The 21518-nt window shown below is 41.5% G+C and overlaps 2 protein-coding genes across 5 annotated transcripts in view; one reads left to right on the forward strand and one right to left on the reverse strand.

The window, feature by feature from the left end:
• Window positions 1-1616: 1616 nt before the first annotated feature.
• Window positions 1617-17854, reverse strand: Prosbeta7 (proteasome subunit beta type-4). Its single transcript, XM_071678274.1, has 6 exons — window positions 17698-17854; window positions 11822-12028; window positions 8988-9134; window positions 6561-6702; window positions 5526-5677; window positions 1617-1808 (listed from the first exon to the last, which is right to left on the reverse strand). Exons 1-6 carry the CDS (start codon window positions 17820-17822, stop codon window positions 1796-1798), a joined length of 786 nt encoding a protein of 261 aa, XP_071534375.1. The 5' UTR covers window positions 17823-17854; the 3' UTR covers window positions 1617-1795.
• A 500-nt stretch (window positions 17855-18354) lies between these two features.
• Window positions 18355-21518, forward strand: part of yem (yemanuclein) — a 176759-nt gene continuing 173595 nt past the window's right edge. For all 4 annotated transcript variants that reach the window (XR_011714687.1, XM_071678275.1, XM_071678278.1 and 1 more), the window contains exon 1: window positions 18355-18631. Coding sequence is in view for 3 of the 4 variants with exons in the window: in XM_071678275.1 (XP_071534376.1) it covers window positions 18467-18631 (165 nt within the window). In the remaining variant the exon portion in view is untranslated. The remainder of the gene's footprint in view (window positions 18632-21518) is intronic.

A 21518-nucleotide genomic window follows, 5' to 3' on the forward strand; every position in this document is an offset into this window, starting at 1 on the left:
CGCTGAACGGTTGAAATGTCGAGGTGTCTCACCTCTAACCAGTTTGTTTCCAGTTACCATCCTCTTTTCCAAATGTCATGATGGTTAATAGATAATGAGATATCTTGGGGATGGGACCCAGTCTAAACACAAAATCCATTTGTTTCATACACAACTTATAGCCTGAAGGTAATATAGGTAATTATCTTTAATGGTAATTTATAGGTAATTTATCTTGAAGGTAATTATCTTTAATAATTTTGTACAAGCAACAAAGTTTGTGTAACATTGAACCATCATAAAACTAAAGTGTCAGAACATCTGCCGCCCACATGGACAATCTAGTTTTTGACATCACCTTCATTCCTAAATCTATAAACTACTGATAAGCAATGATTTTCCTACTTATTCACACGGAGCAGAGGAAGTCAAAAACACAGTGAGTAATGCACGTAAGCTTGGCAGTGACAATGGTTAGTACCAAACTGGCGCCAATAGAGCATCAGAGCCCAGCATATACAAGTGAGGTCAGGTGTGAAATTTTCCACTTGTAACATGTAGCCGCTCCAACTTTCGGTTTTTGGAGCACTTCAGATTTTGGGTTAGGAATGCTTAACCTATAATGTGATTTCCCTTTGTCTCAGACTGGAAGCCAGTGTGTTATACTGCGTTAATTTGTGTTTTTGTACTGCAACTGTGTTATATGGTGACTGGTGCTAGAGATATTCCGCCTGGTGAAAGTGCATTGCTATCATTATGTTTTTTAGAGGAAGAGATCTCTTGGTTTGAAAACTTACTCGGGACTGTTAAACTGTTAATTCAACAATTTGTGCCCTGTAAAGTAATACCTCTTTTTCCCTGTATTCTTTTAACATAAGTAGTTGTAATCCTGGAAATTTCATCCCTTAACTTTAAAGTAGCATTATTTTATGTTCTATAACAATACACAAATATTTCACATGCCCTGGTTCAGTCCACTGACAGCACGCTGTCCCCAGTCTTCCACATTGTTCCAATTCACTCTATTTCATGCACATCTTTCACCCTCCTGCATGTCCAGGCTCCGATCACTTAAAATCTTTTTCATTCCATCCTTCCACCTCCAATTTTGTCTCCTGGTTTTCCTTGTTCCCTCCACCTCTGACACATATATCCTTTTTGTCAACCTTTCCTCACTCATTCTCTCCATATGCACAAACTGTGTCAGCACACCCTCTTCTGCTCCCTCAACAGCCACACTCTTTTTATTACCATGCATCTCCTAACCTTTCAATATTTACTCGATCAAACCACCTCACACCATATATTGTCTTCAAACATTTAATTTCCAATACATCTACCATCTTCCTTGTTTGCCTTTTCCCATGTCAGACATAGTGCCAGGAATGGATGAAGAAAAACCTCATTCACTCATATCCATTCCAATTTTTATGTATAATGCACCAATACTACAGCCCCATATCCTTAACCAGGCCCCAAACACCTTTCCATGGCTTTCCAAGTGTGCTTCATATGTATGTGAAAAAGTAATTTGACATGATTTAGTCTAAAAGTCTGAAGATCCTGGTATGTGATTTTCAACTTTTGTAGCGTTCACACAATATGTCTATCGTAATAATGAATAATGAAAGAAATGCTTAGTTGTAAGTCTGAAGTTTATTCAAGTTTATAACAAGTTACAGCTAATCTTGAAGGAATAACATGACAGCAAATATGAAAATAAAGGACAAAACTGTCAAAAATTATTCCTTTATAAGTAATACAAATACTCTCACATCCTTACATCCTCGAGACATCAGGAAAGCTTCGTACCTCCTCATTCATAACCCCTGAAAGAGAAAACAAAGTTGAATAAGTCCTTCAGTATTTTCTTAATAAAAGTGTATCTAGTTATGAACAAACTAAATGAAACTTCAAATTCATATGTGGGAAGTGCTCATCCTTCTCGAAGGCTCAGACTGTGGTGCCTAAGTGTGTGTGGATGTGGCCAGGGTGACAAAGGGGGAGGGATAGGTAGTTTGTTTGAGGGAAGGAACCTGGATATTTTGGCTCTGGAAGAGGCAAAGCTTGGGGGTGGGGGAGAGGAGTGGTTTGGGAGTGTCTTGGGAATAAAGTCAGGGGTTGGTGAGAGGACAAGAGCAGGGAAAGGATTGGCACTGCTCCTAAAGCAGGAGTTGTGGAAGTATGTGATAAAGCGTAAGAAAGTAAACTCTAGATTGTTGTGGGTAAAACTGAAAGTGGACTGAAAGAGATGGGTGATTATTGGTGTCTATGCACCTGGTCATGAGAAGAAAGATCATGAGAGGCAAGTGTTTTGGGAGCAGCTGAGCGAGTGTTTTAGCAGCTTTGATGCACGAGACCAGGTCATAGTGATGGGTGATTTGAATGTGAAGATGAGTAATGTGGCAGTTGAGGGTATAATTGGTGTGCATGCGGTGTTCAGTGTTGTAAATGAAAATGGTGAAGAGCTTGTAGATTTGTGTGCTGAAAAAGGGCTGGTGATTGGGCATACCTGGTTTAAAAAGAAAGCTATACATAAGTATACGTATGTAAGTAGGAGAGATGGCCAAAGAGCATTATTAGGTTAAGTCTTAGGTGATAGGCGTGTGAAAGAGAGACTCTTGGATGTTAATGTGCTGAGAGGGGCAGTGGAAGGGATGTCTGATCATTGTCTTGTCAAGGCAAAGTTGAAGATTTGTAGAGGTTTTCGGAAGGGAGGAGGGGGTGTTGGGGTGAGGAGAGTGGTGAGAGTGGGTGAGCTTGGAAAGGAGACGTGTGTGAGGAGGTAGCGGGGAAGATTCAGTGTGGACTGGCAAAGGGTGAGAGCAAGTGACAGGGGGGTATATATATATATATTTGGGGAAACGATGATGGTTTGTGCAGGGGATGCTTGTGGCATGGGAAGGGTGGGGGTGGGCAGATTGGGAAGGGTGGTGAGTGGTGGGAAGTGGAAGTGAGATTGTTGGTGGGGGGGGGGAAGAGAGGGGAGTTTGGACGATTTGTGCAGGGAAGTGGTGCAAATAACTGGGAGATGTATAAAAGAATGGCAGGAGGTCAAGAAAAAGGTACAAGAGGTGAAAAAGAGGACAGGTGGGAGTTGGGTTGAGAAAGTATTGGTTATTTTGGGGAGAATTGGGAGATGTTTTGGAAGGAGGTAAGTGGGGTGCGTGGGAAGGTAGAACAGATGGGAACATCGGTGTGTGTGTGTGGAGAGAGAGAGAGAGAGAGAGAGAGAGAGAGAGAGAGAGAGAGAGAGAGAGAGAGAGAGAGAGAGAGAGAGAGAGGGAGAGGGAGAGAGAGAGGAGAGAGGAGAGAGAGAGAGAGAGAGAGAGAGAGAGAAATGGGTATTTTGAAGGTTTGCTGAATGTGTTTGATGATAGAGTGGTGGATGTGGGTTGTTTTGGTTGAGGCGGTGTGAGAAACGAGAGGGTCGTGGAGAGTGGTTTGGCAAACAGAGAAGAGGTAGTGGGGGCTTTGCGGAAGATGAGAGCCAGCAGGGCAACGGGTTTGGATGGTATTGCAGTGGAATTCATTAAAAAGGGGGTGACCGTGTTGTTGATTGCTTGGTAAGGATATTCAATGTGTGTGTGGTTCGTGGTGAGGTGCCTGAGGATTGGAAGAGTGCATGAATGGTGCCACTGTTCAGGGGCAAGGGGGATAAGGGTGAGTGTTAAAATTACAGAGGTGTGGGTTTGTTGAGTGTTCCTGGGAAGTTGTATGGTAGGGTGTTGTTGAGAGGGGTAAGGGCATGTACGAAGCATCAGATTGGGGATGAGCAGTGTGGTTTCAGAAATGGTGGAGGATGTGTGGATCAGGTATTTGCTTTGAGGAATGTATGTGAGAGGTGCTTGGAAAGGCAGATGGGTTTGTGTGTAGCATTTGTGGATCTGGAGAAGGCATGTGATGGGGGTAATGGAGATGCTATGTGGAGGTTGTTGGGAGTGTGTGGTGTGGGATGTAAGTTCCTGGAGGCACTGAAAAGTTTTTTTTTTTTTAGAAAAAGAGATGGATCTGTAAGTAGTATTTAGGGATCTGGAGAAGGAATATGAAAGGGATGATAGAGAAACTTTGTAAGTCTTAAGAGCATATGGTGTGGGTAGTAAGCTGTTAGATGCAGTGAAGTTTTTATCAAGGATGTAAAGGCATGTACCCATGTAGGAAGAGGTGAGTGATTGGTTCCCAGTGAAGGTCAGTCTGTGGCAGGGGTGTGTGATGTTGTTTGTTTATGGATGAGGTGGTTAGGGAAGTAAATGCAAAAGTTTTGGAGAGAGGGACAAGTACGCATTCTGTTGGGAATATGGCCTGGGAAGTGAGTCAATTGTTATTCGCCAATGATACAGTACTGGTGGCTGATTTGAGTGAGGAACTGCAGAAGTTGGTGACTGAGTTTGGAAATATGTGGAGTTGGTGACTGAGTTTGGAAGTGTGTGGAAGGTGAAAGTTGAGTAAATGTGAATAAAAGTAAGGTTCAACAGGGTTGAAGGACAAGTTAGTTGGGATGTAAGTCTGAATGGAGAAAAATCGGATATCTGGGAGTGGACTTGGTAGTGAATGAATCATGGAGGTGGAATAGTGTCAAAGAGTGTGGGAGGGGGCAAAGGTTCTGGGAGCAATGAAGAATGTGTGGAAAGAAGGACCTTTAACCTAAAGAGCAAAAATGGGTATGTTTCAAGGGACAGTAGTCCCAACAATATCATATGGTTACAAGGCATGGGTTATAGATAGGGTTGTATGGAGGAGGGTGGATGTGTTGAAAATGAAATGTTTGAGGACAATATGTAGTATGAGGGGGTTTGATCGGGTAAGTAATGAAAGGGTAAGAGAGATGTGCGGTAATATAGAGTGTGGTTGAAAGAGCAGAAGAGGGTGTGCTGAAATGGTTTGGACATATGGAACGAATGATTGAGGAAAGGTTGACAAAGAGGATATTTGTGTCAGAGGTGGAGGGAACAAGAAGCTGGAAACCAAATTGGAGGTGGAAGGATGGAGTGAAAAAGATTGTGAGCAAAGAGGCTTGAGGACCTGAACATGTACGAGTGTGAGAGGCATGAATAGAGTGAACTGTAACGATGTGGTATACCAGAGTTGACTTGCTGTCAATGGACTGACCCAAGGAATGTGAAACATTTGGGGTAACCATGGAAAGATCTGTGGGGCCTAGATGTGGATAGGGAACTGTGGTCTTGGTGCATTACCCACAACAGCTGGAGAATGAATGTGAAATAATGGGCCTTTTTTGTCTGTTTTCCTAGTGCTACCTTGCTGACACAGGGTGGCAATGCTGTTTCCTGTGGGTGGTATGGAGCTGGGAATGGATGAAGGCAAGCATGAATATGTTTGTGGACAGAATGCCAGTAGTCCATGTGAGTGAGGCAGAAAGACAGCTACCTGCATCACAAGAGTGCAACTTGACAACCAGTGAAGCGCTGTCTCACTACACAGCCATCATTAACCCTCCTGATACTTAAACAGGTAGCACTAGTAACACACCTCCCTGGTTGTTGGCTGCCTACCAACTACTATCTACTAAAACAATAGGGAATTACCTGATATAATTGGCAACATCCCAATTTGTAGCCTGCTTCAGGTTAAGGTCATCATGGATGGTTACACCTGCTGGTGTTACATCTGCCAGCTGATACTTGAAGTGAGCACGGCAGTCCCGATAGTAGAGGACTTTAAGACACTCTGTCAGTAACTGAGAAATATATACATTATCAGTACACAAGCAATATTTCAATATAATCAAATAATATCTATCAATGTTTCATCCCTGCTAAAAGTACTATACAAACACTAGGTATTTTGAACCCTTTCAAAGTTTTGTTATTGCAATAAAATTTCATATTCATACTCCATTCTAAGTGCAATTCACCTCTTTTGTTTTTCACATTTCCTCTTCTGTTTTTGCAACTACAAAACTCTAATCCACTCACCGTAATAATGCTGCTGCTGACTCCTATGTAACAAGCTAGTCAGTCCAATTCCTTTGCCAAAATAAATATGGTAACCAAGAGTGACAATGTGCAGCTATGAGAACAGAAAGCAGCAGTGAAGTCCACCTTAACTGTTTGCCATTCCGATAATATGTATAGCACCATCCAAAACTTATGCTTGCCACCCGGTGATGCATATTGCATCAAGAAAAAAAACATGCACTCTATGATGAAAATACTGTAAAGCTAAATCTTCACGACAGAACTAAAATGACTTCTTAGCAATACTGATGATGACTGCTTCAAGATGTCTTAATGATACCAATTCATGATATCTACCCCAGGACAAATTTCTATGAGGTATTCCTGGTGTTAACCAGGACCATTCTAGGGCTTCTGTATCTTAAGGCTTCACTACTTCAAGTAGCAGGGAAATGTTGACTCCTTCAGAGTGATAAGTCCTTTGATGGGACTATAATCCTGATACAGCCTCGCTAAAGGTGATGTTTCACATGCTGTAACCTCAAACGGGTGGAGTCGATAACATCCCAATCCATAATATGGAAGTAGCAATTACATTCACAAAGAAATAATCAAAACTGAAAGAATACTTCTAAAAAAATATATCCCATAATATGTCCAAACCTTTTGTGCTTCATCACGCGTTATGTTCTGCTTTTTCTCCCGAGCCTCTCTTATCATGGGTACAGCAAGATGAAGTCCAAATCCAGTAGCTACCTCCTTGGCTTCAAAAGCAGTTCCAATCTTGTCTACATAACCCAAGAAACTGTAAAATCAAATTCAACTTGTCAATAGTTGGATTTCACAGGTGAAGTACATTTTAAGGTGGAGTGGATGAAATGTTTGTGGAGGATACTCAAGTATTCTTTTCCTTCTCAAAATCTAACAGCCAGGGCTGTGATGGCATTTGCTTGCTTCAAGGCCTTTGTGTTTGTGTGTGTGTGGTAAGTGAATATCATCTGCATGTTGTACATGGCCCAACATGTTTAGAGTTTTGAGTGGGAGCAGTTGGCCATTGAAGCTGATAGAAGTTGGATTTGTATGTCATGAGGTATGAGAAAGACTGTATACTTTTGTGGTAATGCAGACATTCTGTTTTGGGAGAGCAGGCATTCTACTTGTGTCATGTAGTGCTGCATGTGTGAAGACTTTTGTGCTCAGCTAGAAATGAAAGGTCAGGCCGGAAGATATTCAAGAGGGTTGAGGAATTAATTGCACCTTGGGAATGCCATTATAGGGGTTACTGATTTTGGATGTGAAGCAATTGTTAGTGCCTCAATTTTGGCAGCCAGCTATGAAGTTTCTCATCCTTGTTGATCACTGTTTCCCACGTTGGCGAGGTGGCACAAGAAACAGATGAAGAAAGGCTGCATTCACTAATTATCATGTGTAATTCACTGAAACCACTTCTCCCTATCCACAACCAAACCCACAGACCTTTCTATGGTTCCCCTAGATGCTTCACTTACCCTAGTTCGGTTCATTAACAGCACACAAAACCCTGTAAACCACATCATTCCAATTCACTCTATCCCATGCATCCCTTTCACCATCTTGCATGTTCTGGTCCTAATTCCTCAAAATCGTTTCCACTCCATCCTTCCATCTCCAATTTGGTCTCCCCATTCTATTTTTTGTTCCCTCCACTTCTGACACGCTTTTTTCTCATTCTCTTCGTGTGTCTAAACCAATTCAGCACACCCCCTTCAGCTATCTCAACCACACTTTTTATTACTGCACCTTTCTCTTACCTTTTCATCATTTAATCAAACCACCTCACACCACACAATGTCCTCAAACATTTAATTTCCAATTCATTCACCCTCCTCCGTATAGCCTTCTGTATAGCCCAAGCCTGGCATCCATACAATATTGTTGGGACTACTATACTATGTAGGTAGTCGTAAGTAGGCAGCTAGTGACAAGGAGGTACATTATCGGAAGGGTTAGTTATGTCAGCATACTGAGCTAGCACTTCAGTGTTTGTCAAGTTGCACTCCTCTGACTCAGGTAGCTGTCTTTTCTGTCTATCTCATCCACATGTGGACTACTGGCATTCTGTCCACAAACATAGTCTCTCCTTGTCACACATAATACTTTACAACACTTACACAGCTCATTCTTTGTACCTGTAGATTTTCCTGCAGTGAGTACTATATGCTAGCCCTGCCTTTTGGCAAAAGTTAGGAGCAACAGGCAGAAGTAGTAGGTTGGAATATTTAGGCTGGAGTATTAAGTAAAAACATCATGTAGAAGCAATTAGTAGGAACATTAGGCAGGAGCATTCGGTAGAAGTGGTTAGAAGTAACATTAGGTAGGAGCCTCTGCATACACTGTACTAGAGTTGCCCCCTGCCAGCGGCCTGTTAAGGGTGAAGCACTAAAGGCTAAGAAGCTGCACTTGAGCACACTAGTTATGGAAACTCTACTGCTGTGGCCACCCTCTTGAAGTGGTTCAAGTTGGGAACAGGCATCAAAAATACAGGGAGATAAATTGACTACTGTACCTTCAAACAAACCCATTTTTGCCCTCCTGGAAAACAATCTCTCTTTCCACAGTCTTCAGCACTCTCACAATTCTTGCCCCCTCACCCACAACATAAAACTGGCTAACTATTTTCTGTCACAGTTGTGGATGGTAGTGTTAAACTCCTATTACTAGATACAAAACAGAACAACAGCTAAGCAATACCATAACCAAGTACATGCCATCATGAATTTAACTAGTATCTTTCTCATGATCCTAAGTCACTGGAGTTCTCCAGCCTTTGGTCTGCTCTATTCTAAGTCATCCAAGTTTTTCTTTAGTGCATAACCTAATTAGTGGAAATCTGACATGTCTCACATATGCATCATCTTCATACTATGGGAATGTTAGTAACATGAAGTGAAAGTGAGGTCTCTTTTCTAAGGATAATCTTTACTTTCAGTAAGTAATGAAGGCACTCAATCTGGCAAACTGTTATTTTTTTGTATTATATGGATCTTTGAATACATGATAAAAACTAAACTACAATTAAGTTGAAATACAAAACATGATGCCTTAACTTACGGTTCATCATCCTTATAGCCAGCAACAACACACTCAAGCCAAAGAGGGTCAAATCTACTCCGACGGTTGTAAAGTACCCTCGTCAGCCAACAATGAAGTGCTCCTGCATTAAGAACACGAGTGTAGCCTCCACACTCATCATCACGCCTGCAAAATCATAAAACACTACATCTAACACTGCTCTGACTTGAATGAAAACAAAAATGAAAAATACTGAAAATTACCATATTTCTAATTTGCCTCCATTTCCTTTTACACTGACTGACATGGTATATGGTAGAAACATTAGGCAGAAGTAGTAGGTAGGAAGATTAGGTGGGATCATCAGGTATATTACCAGTACTACCCGCCTGGGTATCAGGAGGGTTGGTGACATCTGCTAAGTGAACCAACACTTTGGTGGTTGTCATGCTGCACTCCTCTGACTCAGGTAGCTGTCTTTCCTTTGAGCCTCACTAACATGTGGACTACAGGCATTCTGCTCATAAACATACAATCTCTCCTTGTCACATGTAACACATGACAACACTTAACTTATACAGCTCATTCTTCGTAACTGTATATTTTCCTGTGGTGAGCAATATGCACTAGCCCTGCCTTTAGGCAAATGGTAGGAGCAGTAGACAGGAACATTTAGGCAGGATTATTAAGCAGTAACATTAGGTAAAAGTAGTAGGTAGGAGCATTAGATAAATGTAGTCATTAGTGACAATAAGTAAGAGCCTCTGCAAACAGTGATCTAGACTTGCCCTCTGCCAGTGGCAGAGTGGCACTATGGGCCACCCTCCTCCAATCTCAGTCGGGATGAGGGCATATTTATTCCGGCTTTTGGCCAATCAGGACTAGTTGTATTTGGTCACTTCTCCAAATCATAGTCGAGATGAGGCTGGTCAGGGCAGGGGCTATCCGCTCCTGGATAGCTCCCCGTTTCAAAAAAAGGCCCTGATGACTGCTTGGCTGTGATTCCTCAAGCCATCATGCACCCAACAGGTAAAGTGGGTTTCCTTTGTCTCAACCCCATAGCCACTATAATCACTGCATTTGCAGTGAGTGATGCAGCGCTACACTACATTCTAAGGTGGCTGTGGTTCCTCTAACCATCATGTGCCTAGCAGGTAAAGTGGGTTTCCCTTGTCTCAACCCCACAGCCACTCAGTCACTGCATTTGCACCGAGTGATGCAGTGCTATGCTACACTCTATGGTGTTGGACTGTGTCTTTTTGGGTCTGAGTGTAACAATGTATTGCAACTTGTCTGACAGAAATGCCAAACGATAAAGTGTATTTTGTGTCATGCTTTTATAGTTGAGTTTTGGTTTGAAATATTACCTAGGCCATTAAGTGTGAACATAAATATTTGTGCCAGGGTAATGTGTTTCTTTTGGCTTGTTTTTTGTTTCTTTTAACATAAGAAGTTTTAATCCTGGTGTTCAATTTTATCCCTTACCTTTAAAATAGCATTATCTTGTGCTGTGTAACACATGTTTTGGACAGAATGCTAGTAGTCCATGTGTGGGTGAGGCAGAAAGAAAATACAGCTATATGGGTCAGAGGAGTGCAACTTGACAATTAATGAAATGCTGGCTCTTTGCAGGCAGTACTGCTCATTGGAGATATATAAGAGAAAATGGCAGGAGGTGAAGAGGATGGTGTAGGGGTTGAAAAGAAGGCAAATGAGAGTTGGGGTTAGCAAGTATGCATAAACTTCAGGTGAATAAGAAGTTTTGGTGAATACTGTGAGTAAAAAGAACAAAAAGGAATGCTAGTTAAGGAGGAAGGTGGAGAAGAGGAAACGGGTAGTGGTGAGGTAATTAAGAGATGGGGTGAGTACTTTGAAAGTTTGTTGAGTGTGCTTGATGATAGAGGAATAGATGTAGGGTGTTTGGGTCAGGGAAGTATGCAAAGGAAGAGTTATGCAGTGGTTTGGTGGTGAAAGCCTTATACAAGATGAAATGCCCTAAGTGGGCTGAATTAAATGGTACTGCAGTTGAATTTCTTAAAAGGGATGACTTGTTTATTGATAGTTGGTATTTCATTGTATGTATGGGTCATGGTGAGGTGCCTGAGGACTGGCAGAATGCATTACAGTGCCACTGTATAAAGGCAAGGGGAACAAAGGAGAGTGTCCCACCTACAAAGGTATTAGTTTGTTGAGTGTGCATTGTAAGTTAGATGGGAGAGTGGAGATTGAGAAGGTGAAGGCAAAATCAGAGCATCAGACTGGGGAGGAACAATGTGGTTTTAGGAGTTGTAAAGGATCTTTGGATCTGGTGGTTAGTGTGTGTATGAGAAATACTTAGAAAAACAGGGATTTTTTTGTGGCATTTACGAATCTGGAGAAAACAAATAATTGGGTTAAGAGAGATGCCTTGTGGAAGATCTTACAAATATTTGGTGTGGGAGGCAAGCTACTAGAAGCAGTGAGAAGTTCTTATCAAGAGTGTCAGACATGTGTACAAGTAGGAGGAAAAAAGCGGGTGATATCAGGTAAAGACTGATCTCCGGTAAGGGAGTATAATGTCACCATGGTTGTCTAATTTGTTTATGGATGGGTAGGTGAGGTAGGTAAACGCAAGGGTCTTGGAGAGATGGGCAAGTAAGCAGTTGGCAAGGGGTGAGGGGACCTGAGAAGCGAGTCAGTTGTTTGCGGATGACACAGCTCTGTTAGCAGATGTGGGCAAGAAACTTTTTTTTTCATTATTATACTTGATCGCCATTTCCTGCATCAGCGAGGTAGTGCCAGAAAACAGACAAAGAGAAAAAAGGCCACATTCATATCAATGTCTGATAAATAAGATGTTAACTGTATCAACAAACTCCAACCATGGTACTTACACTTTCTGTTCGATGACTTCTCGGATGAACTGATAATCTGCAATGTCTCCACTGCATGCCAAAGCAGCTTTATCAGTTACCCTGAAAACTCTCTTTACATCCCTGAACCGTGCCAGAGATCCATATGATCCAAGAGAATCCGCAGCAAGCATCACTCCCCCATCATACACTAGCCCTACTACAGAAGTACCAGAAGTTGAGGGGTACCTGAAACAGAGCAATGAAGAGAAAAAATATACACAGCAGTTTTAAATTATATGTAACTGTAAGCATATGACTGAAAATCGGTACTGTGACTTAAAAGTACAAAGAATTCATCACTAAACATGAAGCACGACTATCAACAATTAATTAAGGAAAAAAGAATGAAATCAGATTAAAATCATAACTTTCTACAGTTATGATTTTAATCGGACCACGGACAGTGAGTTCTGAAGGTTATACCTGTGTTGGAAAACTGCTTAGAGAAAACTGTTTCTGGCAGCAATAACTGGGACTAGAACACTGATTATTTCTTTGCAATCTTCTAATTTGTAGTATAAGTTTCAAGTATGTTCGTGTAAAGTCATAAAATGCACATTTATAATTAACAGCATCATGAGATAACCTTTTTTGGAAAAAGAAGACAGAATCAGAAATTTCAGGGTTGTGTAACATTCACCCTCTCCACACAACCTCAGCTATTCACATGCCTCACATACCTGCAGCAATGATGAGATTACTATTCCTTCAAACACATCCATTTTCCCCCCTCCCAGATAACAACCTCACTTTTCACACATTCTTCAATGCCCAAGAACCTTTACCCCTTCACTAATCCTATGACTTACTTCTACTTCCATGGTTCCAGTTGTTGCAATGGCCACTCCCAGGTATCTAAAACACTTCACATTATCTAAATTTTCTCCATTCAAACTCACACTCCAATCAACCTGTCCCTCTACCCTTCTGAACCTAATAACCTTGCACTTATTCATGTCTACCCTCAACTTGCTCTTTTCACACTCTTCTAAACTAACTCACCACCTTCTGCAGTCTTTACTCGAATCTGCCACCTGTACTATGTCATCAGCAGACAACAAATGACTCATTCCTCAATGCTTCGAGAACCTTAACCTCCTCATCCACCAATGACTCACTTCCATGATCCCATTCACTGCCATGGCCATTCCAACACTTCTAAAACACTTCACTTCCTCCAAAGTTTTTCCATTCAAACTCCATCCCTAACCAAACTGTCCTTCTACCCTGCTACACTTAATAACCTTGCTTTCATTCACATTTACATTCAACTTATTAATCATAAATCAATAATACATATGTAATGCTGAAAATTCCATGGGATAGGGGAGAAAGAAGACTTCCCATGTATTCCCCACATGTTGTGGAAGGCGACTGAAGACAGTGGCAGCAGGGGCTGGAAACCCTCCCCTTCTTGTATTTCAATTTCTAAAAGTGGAAACAGGAGTCAAGCAGGGAGTGCTCATCCTCTTCGATGGCTCAGACTAGGGGTGTCGGAATGTTTTTGGATGTAACCAAAATGAGAAGGATGGAGAGATAGGTAGTATATTTGAGGAAAGAAACCTGGATGTTCTGGCTCTAAGTGACATGAAGCTCAAGGGTAAAGGGGAAGAATAACTTTGTAAAGTCTTGGAAGTAAAGTCAGGGGTTGGTGAGAGGACAACAGCTAAGGAAGGAGTAGCACTACTCCTGAAGCAGGAGTTGTGGGAGTGTGTGATAGAGTGTAAGATAGTAAATTCTAGATTGATGTGGGTAAAACTGAAAGTGGAAGGAGAGAGATGGGTGATTATTGGTGCTTATGCACCTGGTCATGAGAAGAAAGATCATGAGAGGCAAGTGTTTTGGGAGCAGCTGAGTGAGTGTGTCAGCAGCTTTGGTGCACAGGACCAGTTATTAGTGATGGGTGATTAAAATGCAAATGTGAGTAAAGTGGCAATAGAGGGCATAATTGGTATAAATGAGGTATTCAGTGTTATGAATGTAAATGGTGAAGAGCTTGTGGGTTTGTGTTTGGGAATACCTGATTTAAAAAGAGATATACATAACTATATGTATTACATGTATTATAAGTATTACATGTTAATTGATAGGCTTATAAAGGAGAGACTTTTGGATGTTAATCTGCTGAGAGGGGCAGCTGGTGGGACGTCTGATCACTATCTTATGGAGGTGAAGGTGAAGATTTGTTGAGGTTTTCAAAAAAGAAGAAAAAATGTTGGGGTGAAGAGAATGGCAAGAATAAGTGAACTTGGAAAGGAGATTTGTGTGAGGCAGTACCGGGAGAGATTCGGTGTAGAATGGCAAAAGGTGAGAGCAAATGACGTGAGGGAAGTGGGTGAGGAATGGGATGTATTTAGGGAAGCACTGATGGCATGCGCAAAAGATGCATGTGGCATGAGAAAGGTGGGAGGTGGGCAGATTAGAAAGGGTAGTGAGAGGTGGGATGAAGAAGTAAAGTTGTAGGCGAAACAGAAAAGAGAGGCATTTGGACGATACTTACAACAAAGGAGTATAAATTACAGGGAGAAGTATAAAAGAAAACAGCTGGAGGTCAAGAGGAAGGTGCAAGGGATGAAAAAGAGGGCAAATGAGAGCTGAGGTGAGAGAGTATCATTAAACTTTAGGAAGAATAATAAGATGTTTAGGAAGGAGGTAAATAACGTGCATAAGACAAGAGAATAAATGGGAACATCTGTGAAGCGGGAAAGTGATAACAGGTAGTGATGAAGTGATTAAGAGATGGAGTGAGTATTCTGAAGGTTTGTTGAATGTGTTTGATGATAAGAGTGACTGAGAAAGAGTGTTTTGGTCAGGGTGATATGCAAAGTGAGAGGGTCAGGGAGAATGATTTGGTTAAGAAATAAGAGGTAGTGAAAGCTTTGCGGAAGATGAAATCTGGCAAGGTGGTGGGTTTGGATGATATTAAAGTTGACTTTATTAAGAAAGGGGTGAATGTGTTCTTGATTGGTTGGAAAGGATATTCAATGTATGTATGGACCATGGTGAAATGCCTGACGATTGGCAGAATGCATGCATAGTGCCACTGTACAAAGGCAAAGGTGAGTGTCCAAACTACAGAGGCATAAGTTCATTAAGTGATCCTAGGAAACTGAATGGGAGGGTATTGATCGAGAGGGTGAAGGCATGTACAGAGAATCAGACTAGGGCAGAGCAGTGTGGTTTCAGAAGTGGTAGAGGATGTGTGGATTAGGTGTTTGGTTTGAAGAATGTGTATGAGAAATACTTAAAAAATGGATGGATTTGTATATAGCATTTATGGATCTGGAAAAGGCATATGATAGGGTTGATAAAGAGGCTTTGTGTAGGTTTTAAGATTATAATGGAGGTTAAGCTGCTAGAAGCAGTGAAAAGCTTTTATCAAGGATGTAAGGCAAGAGTACGAGAAGGAAGAGAGGAGAGTGATTGGTTCCCAGGAAGGGTGGTTTGTGGCAGGGATGTGTGATGTCCCAATGATTGTTTGATTTGTTTATGGATGAGGTGGTTAGGGAGGTAAATGCAAGAGTTTTTGAAAGAGTATGCAGTCTGTTGAGGATGAGAGGTCCTGTGAAAAGAGTCAGTTGTTGTTCCCAATGATACAGCACTATTGGCTGATTTGAGTGAGAAACTGCAGAAGTTGGTGAATGAGTTTGGAAAAGAGTGAGAAAGGAGAAAGTTAAAAGTAAATGTGAATAAAGGCATGGTTATTAAGTTCAGCAGCATTGAGGAACAAGTCCTAACTGCTGACAAATGTCAACAAACAGATGAGGTACCAAGTGGACAGTCACATCACTGCCACCTATCCTGTGGCTTTAATGACTTGAGTGTTTTTTCTTTGAATATGAAGTTGTTTATACCTCACTCTAATGCAAAGAACTGCATGAACCATTTCTACAACCACACATGTAGAAATTGTTGGTCTTGCCACAGTATTTCATGACCTAATCTCCCAATGGAGGATGCTGTCATGAGCAAAGAGGGGTATCTGGGTATATATGATTGGTGAAGTCATTAATATACAACAGGAAGAGTGCTAGGCCTAAGATCCTACTTTTAAGTTCTAGGATGAATTTGCCACGGTGGACTTGCTTTTACTGACTTATGTTCATCGTTCAGTGACAGAAACTCCTCTACCTGTAACAAGGTTTAACCACAGACAGGGTAGTATTTCAACTTTAGCAGGATACATTGGAGGTATACAGTGTTAGAAGCCATAATCAAATCGAACAGGATAAGGTCAACTTGGCCAGATTGATCAAGACACTGTGCCCAATCATGCATGATTGTATCCCACAGGCGAGCTTCTGTCTAAGCCCATGATAAAACTGCAAGATGCAATATTTCAATGGATGATTCAGGATGATATGTTTCATGATTTTAAAGGTGATGTATGTTAGGAAGAGCAAGTCCTCGTTCTTTTACAATGACTTGAACAACACACTCATATACCAGTATATTATCTTTCAATATCAAATAACCTGACAGGGTGGAGTTCTGAGGGAGAGGGGAAAGGTGAGGTTAAATAATAATAAAGAAATCTTGTTCAGTATAAAAATAATTTTGTAACTAAAACATAATGAAACTTGGAACTTGGATTAGTACACAGGATGTGCAATCTAATATTAGCAAAATTTCCTAGTTTCAGAGGATAGATGTCAATGATTTTAATGACAGTGGCTCCTGGCACCTATGCAAGGTGACAAGTGGAAAAAAAAGAAAACACTGGAAAAATCAGTGATGTAACTCACTTCACTAGATACTGTTATGAATCTAGTGAATCCGACTGAACCTAAGTCTTGCCAATATATTTGATGAGTTAAAATAAAATAGATTACCAAATGAAATTATCAACTCGACCACATTATACTAATTCAAGAAAAACTGCTATGATAATCTTTCTTTTTTGGGTTGAAAGTTCCAGTCATGGACGAAAGTCCACATCAAGGCTGGGCCTTTATTGAAATACAGAGAAAAGTATGAAATGGAATAAGAAATGACAAGGGAAAGCATTTACGAATTAACCAAAAAGCGAAAGCCCTGTCTTGAAGTGTGCAAGGTCATAGCTGCTGAAACTATGGAGAATCCCAACCCTCTAAAACACTTCTTTGTGGTGGAAATAATAATTCTGCAGAGTAGAAAACAGATATCATAAATCTAGAAAATGTGTTTTCTTTCTGGTCCATTGTCAAATATAGCTCTATGAAACTCCAAACAAAAACTAAGGGGTATGTTTTCAGCTATCTGCAAGACGGCATCTATGAATGTCCGCACACAGCTCAGAAACATATGTAAATTGCACTGGGATATCTCTCCTTTAATAGCCGAATACTATAACAAAAGCATCAATCGATCCCTTACACTCTGAACACAGTGTAGAGTGCTTTTATCCTCAAACTTCCTTCTAATTCATGTCCCTACCTACAATATGAGAGTATGGAGGAGCTACAGGTTATAACCCATACCATATCAATTCTAGAATGAAACCAATCTATTGTTACTACTTTCATCAAAATCACCTCAAACATGCACGTCCTCTCCTGATAAATAATCCTAGCATTCATAAAGATTATAGGATGGAATTCGTCATATCAACCATGTAATCATGAAAGTGCCAGTACATCACAAATCACAGTCATTGACATCTTGCACTGACAAATCTGACCGCTTCATAATTTAATATCACATACAACAGTGTCGCATCGTACTGATCAAGTTAAACACTTAACTGTTAAATACTGTTTGGTCTAACAGTGCGGTTTGAAGACAAAATAACAGTCGGCAAACTTCATGACAACACAGGCACCTACACCATGAGTTAACATTACTTATAAATACACAAGAATTTCACCAAAACTTACAGAGTGTGAGACCTTGATTCATTCTCCATCTTATGACTAGGTAAGTTGTAAAATTGCCCAGGGGTAGGCCCTCCAGACCAAAGTGGAAGGGCCTGGATTGTAGACAAACTCGGGAGTCCGGCCATGATGACTACAGTGATTGAAAACAACACACCAAAGTCAATTGAGAGCCTTTACATTTTTGTAATTATGATACAATTTATATAAAATGCAAATACACGGTTTTAATGCTACTGATACTATGATTCATCTGGAGCTATGACAAAATTTTATCTTATAAATCTATATCTCATTTGATCTGTCAAAACACTAAGGGGCATTAGCATAAAAAAAATTCTTATTTTAAGTAGCTGAAAAATCTTTTATTTATGAAGGAGGTACATGACTATAGCAACATTTTATATAAGTATTTGATAGACTAAATGAAAGAAGCACTTAAAACTTAGAACATTTATGTTAATCTTTAATGCTATTGATATTATGGTCCTCCTTCATCAAAAGAACAAAAGATGATATTAGATAAATAGTCATAAGGTTTCTGCTCCTGAGAAGTGCGTAATGAACGCCAAAATGTAAGATATATAAAATCCGCTGAAATTTACCTTATTATTTTATATTTTTCATTCGCGCCAATGTATCTTTTGAAGTCTGCGCATGCGCACCCGCACCAGTAGTGAAAGATGGAAGTAAAGTGGTGAGGTGTTTGAATGTTAGTGAACGTAAATATCAATCGTTTATATTATATTTGAATGGAAATACTTATAGAAATATGGCGGAACCAAAGAAGGTAGCCTTTTCTACCCTGCGTCCGATTAAAAAGGAAAAGAAAAGGGAGAGGAAGGCAAAAAGCTTGCGTATTATGTTGACACTGGCAGAGTCCAATGAGAAGTCCTTTCCGGAGTTCAACTATCGAGAACTGGTGTCTCAAAAATTGGTAAGTAAATGTAATAAGATAGTAGTAAAGGTTTAGCAGAAGGGCTCAGCAAGTGGTACGTCTTTAGCATTTTATTTACCCGCTGATCAGTGCCCTGGAACTCCTGATAAGAAGCTCTAATGTTGGTGAGGGTTTGGGAGCAGACCGGTGACTGAAGCAGATGGACATTTTGTAGAGCGGGTGTACAGGATGACAGCGCCAGTGTTTCATGGTGTGGACACACTCAGACTGTAGGAGAAAACAAGGTTTAGACCCACCAACACCCAAGGCGTCCCTCAGGTCCTTCAGGATACGTTTGACGTGTGACTTTTGTGATGGTCCTCACTTGGGGACGTCCCCGAGTGTGGACCGCCATGAAGTATGACCTCAAGGGTATGTAAGGGGCCAAAGCGCCCCAAGGGCAATTGTGACCGAACCCTGATTCCCCCCCGAATATGATAGTGTTACGGTTAAAAATATACACAGAATACGGTGCTCGCTACAGCAGTCCAAGTGAGGACAGGATCATGAGGCACCGAATTTCATTGGCCCTCTGCATAAGGATTTGGGGGGGTGTCGAGGAGTGGTCCTTGAGTACTGCCATGGGAGGGTGGAGGTTGAGGATGAGGAAGGTGGTGCTGTCATTGGCTCTGGGAGGTGTTGTGAGGCGCCGGATAGTAACAAGCGACCGGGCTCTCACTACCTCACACCTTCATACTTGCATCCTTGCCTCGGACCGCCCCCCTGCATGTACGGCTCACTTACCGTACACCCTCAAGGTCATCCTTAGAATATTTGTGATGAGATATGTACTGTTCCGGTGAATATGCTGATTCATTCATTAGTTGTCATTTCGGTGGGTGTAATTTTAACCACGAGCAGCAACCCAGCTGGCAAAAATGTGTTGTATGTCAAGATCGTGCAGAGTGAGTAGACGTAGGCGGCGACGGAGGTGTCTCACTCAGCTGTGGTTTAGGTTACAGCAAGTGTTGGCCATACCAATTTACCCCAATTTCCCGAAATTCCGATCAGAAACCTTGGCTCCTCATGTCATGAATAATCGCACATGTCGGGCCCTGGCGTTGTGCGAGTGGAGTCCATGGGTAGGGATGTGAGGTTGACACCCTGGAGATGGTGTAACGTGGTACGTGGCGGGGGTCGAGGATGAGGGTGTAGGGTGTTGGGTGAGGTGGAGCGGGGTCGATTATCATAATAGCAAGACGGCCCCAGACGTCCTTCAGCCCGGGATTAAGTTGGATGCGGCAAGCACAGTCCCGCCGCGTGATGGACGGACGTGATGTTACTCACGCACCCTAACCATACAAGTTATTCTTATCTTAGTGGACGGTCAGGTGAGGAAGATGAATAGGGTAAATGTATTTGGTGGGTCCCGGATATACATGGAAACTGGTCACATCGCTAAAGAATCGATGAAGGACATTAGTACTGCCAAAAATGTATAGTTTTTGGTACAAACTTGGTAGACCGCGCAGCGCCATCAAGGGGCTGGACGCGTTTATCAGTACTGATATTTATACATTTTTAGCTTGGAAATATATCAAACTTAGGATTGTGCATTTAGCAGGTAAGACTTTTGGTATGTCTAGCGTTGCAGCCAAGGGAGACGACTGAATGCAGCCACAATGTGGAGAGCGATCAGATCTCGCAACTAGTGTCAAGGACATAAGGGCGATTTTTGAACTATAGTTTTATTTTATTTATTGTTGAATTTTGTTTGATTATGATGATGACGACCGATGATGACTATCCCCCCAGCGTCCCCCATCTTTGAGATTACTTCCCCTCCCTACCCCCCCACCTTCCTCATTGCCTGTGCCGCTTGACTCAGTTGGGGGGGGGGTGGCTTTGGGGGCGGGGCGTGCTGGGCGGGGCTTATCCGCGCGGCGCGCGTTGTGATTGGTGGGCGTGAAGCTCGGGCGTGTTTAAGCACATGTGGGCGTGGTGGGCGCGGGCGCGGGCGTGTGGGTGGTGACGTTGCTTGTATCAGTGACGTCACGACTTGGTGATGACGTCGCGGGCAGCCCCACGTGCGTCGGGAAGCGTGATGTCAGCCGCGGAGCCCGCCTTGCAGCCTACTCCCACCCACGACTGCTCCCCCTAGCACCGTCCTGAGTCGCGCGCGGGGAAAGTTGTGATGTCTCTACGCTAGTCTGAGCGCACCTGTCTGCTGGGATTATTTTTAACTATATATATATATATATATATATATATATATATATATATATATATATATATATATATATATATAAAATGATCACTATGAGACCAATGCTTCATTTTACTGTAGTTGGGCTGAATGTAGATTATACATATAGATAACAACTAAATGGATATTTTTATTTCATGTGACACTGATGATTGTTCTTGTATCTACCTTAGATTATTGTTTTGTAAAAGCTATTATTAGTAATAATAGCTGATTATTTTTGTATCTGCCTTAGATTATTGTTTTGTAAAAGCTGTTCTTAGTAATGATAGGTCGTTTTTAATACGCCTTCGCCTAATAGTTACTGCTTCTGCCCCTCTTTCCAAAACTCTTGCATTTACCTCCCTAACAACCCCATCCATAAACAAATTAAACAACCATGGAGACATCACACACCCCTGCCGCAAACCTACATTCACTGAGAACCAATCACTCTCCTCTCTTCCTACACGGTACACATGCCTTATATATATATATATATATATATATATATATATATATATATATATATATATATATATATATATATATATATGTGTACAGAGCATCAGATTGGGGAAGAGCAGTGTGGTTTCAGAAGTGGTAGAGGATGTGTGGATCAGGTGTTTGCTTTGAAGAATGTATGTGAGAAATACTTGGAAAAGCAAATGGATTTGTATGTAGCTTTTATGGATCTGGAGA

The sequence above is a fragment of the Panulirus ornatus genome, chromosome 27 (genome assembly GCF_036320965.1).
Source record: "Panulirus ornatus isolate Po-2019 chromosome 27, ASM3632096v1, whole genome shotgun sequence".
In the NCBI taxonomy this organism is placed as follows: domain Eukaryota; kingdom Metazoa; phylum Arthropoda; class Malacostraca; order Decapoda; family Palinuridae; genus Panulirus; species Panulirus ornatus.